Source organism: Sapajus apella, unplaced genomic scaffold (genome assembly GCF_009761245.1).
Source record: "Sapajus apella isolate SASKATOON/1434 unplaced genomic scaffold, GSC_monkey_1.0 scaffold7, whole genome shotgun sequence".
In the NCBI taxonomy this organism is placed as follows: domain Eukaryota; kingdom Metazoa; phylum Chordata; class Mammalia; order Primates; family Cebidae; genus Sapajus; species Sapajus apella.
Genome location: NW_022436947.1, coordinates 11579112 through 11585323, shown reverse-complemented (window position 1 = coordinate 11585323; position 6212 = coordinate 11579112). Strand labels below are relative to the sequence as shown.

At 43.7% G+C, this 6212-nt stretch overlaps 1 protein-coding gene across 1 annotated transcript in view; it reads right to left on the bottom strand.

The window, feature by feature from the left end:
• Positions 1-6212, bottom strand: part of ZC3HC1 (zinc finger C3HC-type containing 1) — a 28139-nt gene that overhangs the window by 8648 nt on the left and 13279 nt on the right. The window contains exon 5 of the mRNA XM_032275986.1: positions 1747-1874. Within this exon, the coding sequence (XP_032131877.1) occupies positions 1747-1874 (128 nt within the window). The remainder of the gene's footprint in view (positions 1-1746; positions 1875-6212) is intronic.

Sequence of the window (6212 nt, the reverse complement as noted above, 5' to 3'; positions counted from 1 at the left end):
CCTCCCAAAATGCTGGGATTACAGGTGTGAGCCACCACACCTGGCCTGACTAGAGCATTTAGATGTTTCTACTCACAAGGAGAAGGGAGTTTGTTACTTTCTTTGGAAAATGATATGCAATAACCCATATGTAGTCGTATTTCATTATTTTTTTTCTCTTTTCTTTCTTTTTTTTTTGAGACAGAGTCTCGCTCTGTCACCCAGGCTGGAGTGCAGTGGCACAACCTCAGCTCACTGCAACCTCCGCCTCCCGGGTTCAAGCAATTCTCCTGCCTCAGCCTCCCGAGTAGCTGGGACTACAGACGCATGCCACCACACCTGGCTAGCTCTTTGTATTTTTATCAGAGATGGGGTTTCACAGTATTAGCCAGGATGGTCTCCATCTCCTGACCTCATGATCCGCCTGCCTTGGCCTTCCAAAGTGCTAGGATTACAGGCGTGAGCCACCACGCCCAGCCTGTATTTCAGTATTTTCTGTTAAATAGTTTAAGTAATAAATCAAGATAGAATTGAATTCGTGGGAAGCATATATTCAGGGCAAACTTGAATCTATGCTTCTAGGTTATAGCCCTAAAACTTGGCTCAAATAAACTCTCTACTTATATACATATATTTTAAATTGAATCTATGCCATTTAAAAAACCATACCTGCAGGGCATGGTGGCTCATGCCTGTAATGCCAGCACTTTGGGAGGCCAAAGCCGGGGGATCACCTCAGGTCAGGAGTTCGAGACCAGAATGGCCAACATGGTGAAACTCCATCTCTACTAAAAACACAAAAATTAGCCATGTGTGGTGGTGGGCGCCTGTAATCCCAGCTACTAGAGAGGTTGAAGGAGGAGACTCATCTGAACCCGGGAGAAGGAGGTTGCAGTGAGCCGAGATCACGCCACTGCACTCCAGCCTGGGGGACAAGAGCAAAACTCCATCTCAAATAAACAATTATACCTAAATATTCAAATGGAACTCTCAACAGTCACCTTCCTGGTAGAGACTGAAAAGGTCAGCTGAGAGACAGACAAGCAGTTCTCTTCATAGTAATTGCATCTTGTCATCATTTTTTTTTTTTTTGAGATGGAGTTTCGCTCTTGTTACCCAGGCTGGAGTGCAATGGCACGATCTCGGCTCACTGCAACCTCTGCCTCCTGGGTTCAGGCAATTCTCCTGCCTCAGCCTCCTGAGTAGCTGGGATTATAGGCACGCGCCACCATGCCCAGCTAATTTTTTGTATTTTTAGTAGAGACGGGGTTTCACCGTGTTGACCAGGACGGTCTCGATCTCTTGACCTCGTGATCCACTCGCCTCAGCCTCCCAAAGTGCTGGGATTACAGGCTTGAGCCACCGCGCCCGGCCCATCTTGTCATCATTAAAAGAAATGCTTCAGGCCGGGCACAGTGGCTCACACCTTTAATCCTAGCACTTTGGGAAGCTGAGGTGGATGGATTGCCTCAGCTCAGGAGTTCGTGACCAGCCTGGGCAACACGGGGAAACCCCGTCTCTACTGAAATACAAAATATTAGCCAGGCATGACGGCCTGCGCCCGTAGTCCCAGCTACTGGGGAGGCTAAGACAGGAGAACTGTTTGAACCCGGGGGGCAGAGATTGCAGTGAGCCGAAGTCACATCACTGCACTCCAGCCTGGGCAACAGAGCGAGATTCTGTCTCCAAAAAAAAAAAAAGAAATGCTTCAGGTATAAATGCTGGCAATAACTGGAGGCCACTGCAGCATAGTCAGGAAAAACTCACCATGGTTTTCAAGTCCTCCGGCCTTAGGGAAGGAAGCTGGAGATCCAAGTGACAAAGGCTTTGAAAACGATCTAGGAATTCACTAACAAGGACAGCAGGCTCATCCAGGGGCAACATCCCAAATCGGTCTGTGGAAAAAATAAACTGGAAGATTATATTGGTGTAAACTGTCAAAAATAAAAAACACATATTGAACAACTGAGGAAACTTGATGATATCAGGAAATTACTGATTTTTATTTTGATGGGGCTATAATGACACTACTGTGACTATGTTTAAAAAGTAGAATCTGGCTGGGCGCAGCGGCTCACACCTATAATCCCAGCACTTTGGGAGGCCAAGGTGGGCGGATCACGAGGTCAAGAGATCGAGATAATCCTGGCCAACATGGTGAAACCCCATCTCTACTAAAAATATAAAAATTAGCTGGGCATGGTGATGCACGCCTGTAGTCCCAGCTACTTGGGAAGCTGTGGCAGAAGAATCGCTTGAACCTGGGAGGTGGAGGTTGCAGTAAGCCGAGATTATGCCACTGCACTCCAGCCTGGGCAACAGAGCGAGACTCCATCTCAAAAAAAAGAGAAGTAAAATCCATATCTTTTATATCTTAAAATATTTACAAATAAAATGGCATAGTATGTGGGATTGGGCTTCAAAACAATGCAGAGGGGCAAGGTGTTGTTTGGTGTTAGGAATAAAGAAGAAACAAGATCAGCCATGAGGTGATAATTGTTGAAGATGAGTGATGGAGTTTCATTATTTATCCTATTCTGTGTACTTCTGTGTATGATTGAAATTGTTACATCAAGAAGCAGAAAACAAAACAGAGTTAGTGGAGGTGGAGGCTTAAATAGGTGAAAGGGCTTAAAGAACCAACATTTTATAACAACTCCCAAGTTAGAACTTATTGTGAGCCAAGAATGAAAAACATGGCATGTTCCTAAAGTCTACACAAGAGATACAAAAAGGCTTACATTATGAGGTGAAGCATAGCTGGGTACCACAGTATATAAGGTATACAATTAGGGATTATACTGGTAATACCTATGTTGGAAAAGAAAGAATCTGTCTGAAATCTAAGCAGTGTGGCAACTGATTATATACAATAGTATAATTACCTCTGGCAATGGCCAGGAGCAGGGGCTCACGCCTATAATCCCAGCACTTTGGAAGGCTGAGGCGGGTGGATCACTTGGGGTCAGGAGTTTAAGATCAGCCTGACTGCTAAGATGAAACCCCATCTCTACTAAAAATATAAAAATTAGCTGGACGTGGTGGCATGTGCCCATAATCCCAGCTACTCTGGAGGCTGAGACAGGAGAATCACTAGAACCCGGGAGGTGGCGGTTGCAGTGAGCCGAGATTGCACCATTGCACTTTAGCCGAGGCAACAGAGCGAGACTCCATCTCAAAAAAAAAAAAAAAAAAAAAAAAAGATAGAAACAAAAAATAGAAAAAGTAGCTGGGTATGGTGGCTCATGCCTGTAGTCCCAGCTACTTGGAAGGCTGATGTGAGAGGATTGCTTGAGCCCAGGAGGTCAAGGCTGCAGTGAGCTAAGATCAGGCCACTGCATTCCAGTCTGGGTGACAGAACAAGACCCTGTCTCAGAAGAAAAAAAAAAAAAAGTAAACAGAGAAGAAACTAAACCCAACATGAAAATATGTACATGTTACTGTTTAAAGTGATGTGTTTAAAATAAGCAGTCCTAATAAATTAATCATTGTAATTTAAAATGTTTAAAGAAATTTAATTTAGTTTAAAATTATTGGTAAATGTTAGAAGAAAATTACCTTCAAAATTATATTAGTTTTGCTTAATAAATTTAACCATAAAGTGTAAATAGTTGTGAGCGTTCTTTTCTCCACATATACATCCTTTGAATGTTAAAGAACCAAAACAAGGGATCGTATACTTGAAAGGTCCTATCTAAGACCCTTTTAGGAGACAGAATGGATAAGTCAAAGTGGGTGATGATAGAGAAGAACATCTCAAGTGACTTCCAGGTTTCTGGCTAGGACAACTGGATGGGAAAGTTAGTGCCATTTGCCAAGATGGAGAAAGTTTTAGGTATAAGATGAAGAGTTCAGTTCAGTTTTATACATGTTGAGTTCTAGCTACCTATAATATTAAGTGGAAATGTTTAGAAGGTAGATGAAAATATGAGTCAAACTCAAAGGAGAGGTCTGGATAGGAATTAGAGATCTCCAAGGTGGTAGCTGAAGTTGTGAATGAGGTCAAAAAAGCAGAATGTATAGTAACAAGAGCTGAGAACCACCAAAAGAGCCCTGGCAGACTTTAAAAACTTACACAGCTGGGCATGGGGGCTCACACCTGTAATCCCAGCACTTTGGGAGGCCAAGGTGGGCAGATCATGAGGTCAGGGGTTTGAGACCAGCCTGGCCAACATGGTGAAACCCCATCTCTAAAAATACGAAAATTGGCCAGGTGTGGTGGCACATGCCTGTAGTTCCAGCTACTGGGGAGGCTGAGGCAGGAGAAACACATGAACCTGGGAGGCAGAGGATGCAGTAAGCCTAGACTGCACACTGCACTCCAGTCTGGGTGACAGAGCAGGACTCCATCTCAAAAATAAAAAAAAAAATAAAAAAACTCGGACTGAGTGCACTAGACAGGGATGGATTCAAATCCTCAGAGGACCAAGTTTTGTTATACTCCACAGTTAAATAATCAGTAAATCCTAGCTATTTCAACAGCAGGAAATCCGTATTACATAATCATCTTCATTTTAACAATTTTAATAAACCCTTTCCTACCACACCTTCATTGATCAAAGGTAGACAGCAAGCTCTGGTTATTTTCAATCTACTTTTTCCTTTTAGTGATAAACCATGGAATATTCCTAGCCATCAGTGACCCTGGAAGTAGCCTGCTGTCCTACTGAAATAAAAAATATACCTATATGGCACTGATTTCTGGTCAAGGCGTGAAATATAGAGATGAACAGTATTGCTTTTTAACTGTGGGTCTCAAGAATTTTTTATGCCTGCTCTCAGATTCCCCACCAGAGGGCTCTGCTGTTGAAGCTGTTTAGTTCGCAGGAACATGCCTACATAATCAACAAAATATTTATTTTTATTTGTAATAGAGATGAGGTCTTACTATATTTATTGCTCAGGCTGGTCTCAAACTCCTGAACTCAAGTGATCCTCCTGCCTTGGCCTCCCAGTGTTAGGGTTATGGACAAACAAAATATTTTTAAAACAAAATATTTTTTTAAATGATGAACAAAATTATTTTCAAAAACCCAGTTGAGGCTGGGCGTGGTGGCTTACACCCGTAATCCCAGCTTTGGGAGGCCGAGGCAGGCGGATCGCAAGGGCAGGAATTCAAGATCAGCCTGGCCAACATAGTGAAACCCTGTCTCTACTAAAAATACAAAAATTAGCCAGGTATGGTGGCATGCACTTGCAGTCCCAGCTACTTGGGAGGCTGAGGCAGAAGAATCGCATGAACTGGGGAAGCAGGCGTTGCAGTGAGCTGAGACCACGCCATTGCACTCCAGCTTGGGTTACAGAGTGAGACTGTCTCAAAAAAATAAAAATAATAATAATTTTTTTTAAAAATCAAAAAAACCCAGTTGAGATTACATTTTGGGCTCTCTTATTCCAAAGCATTCTGTACACACATCAGTAGTTCCTGATTCAAGGAAGAGTATGTCCTGTCATGGCCCTTATATAAAGAGGAAACAGGAGGGTGGACCTGGCCTCCCCAGATAGATAGCCTGTGTCTGTGATGACACCCTTACTTCAGTGCTGTTGTGATAGTGTACTGTTTTACTGTAATAAATTGCAGATTTGTGATCACTCTCACTTGGGGTCCTGTGAGTCTTCTTTAGCAAATGAACCCTGTTTAACTTCCACCATTATTGCTATTAGTACTTCCTCTACAGGAAGCCTAGGTAGAATATGGTGTTGCTTGGTGTGGTGGGAAAAGCAAAGGGTTTGAAATCAGATTAAACTTAGTTATAGCTTCTCTCTAGTTGGTTTTAAGACCTCTGATTCTTAGTTCCTTCACCTAAATGAACTGGGTTGTGGCCAGGCATGATGGCTCATGCCTGTAATCCCAGCACTTTGGGAAGCTGAGGCGGGTGGATTGCTTGAGGTCAGGAGTTCAAGACCAGCCTGGCCAACATGGTGAAACCTTGTCTCTTCCAAAAATATTAAAAAATTAGGCCGGGCGCAGTGGCTCAAGCCTGTAATCCTAGCACTTTGGGAGGCCGAGGCGGGTGGATCACGAGGCCAAGAGATCGAGACCATCCTGGTCAACATGGTGAAACCCCGTCTCTACTAAAAATACAAAAAAAAAATTAGCTGGGCGTGGTGGCGTGTGCCTGTAATCCCAGCTACTCAGGAGGTTGAGGCAGGAGAATTGCCTGAACCCAGGAGGCGGAGGTTGCGGTGAGCCGAGATCGTGCCATTGCACTCCAGCCTGGGTAACAAGAGCG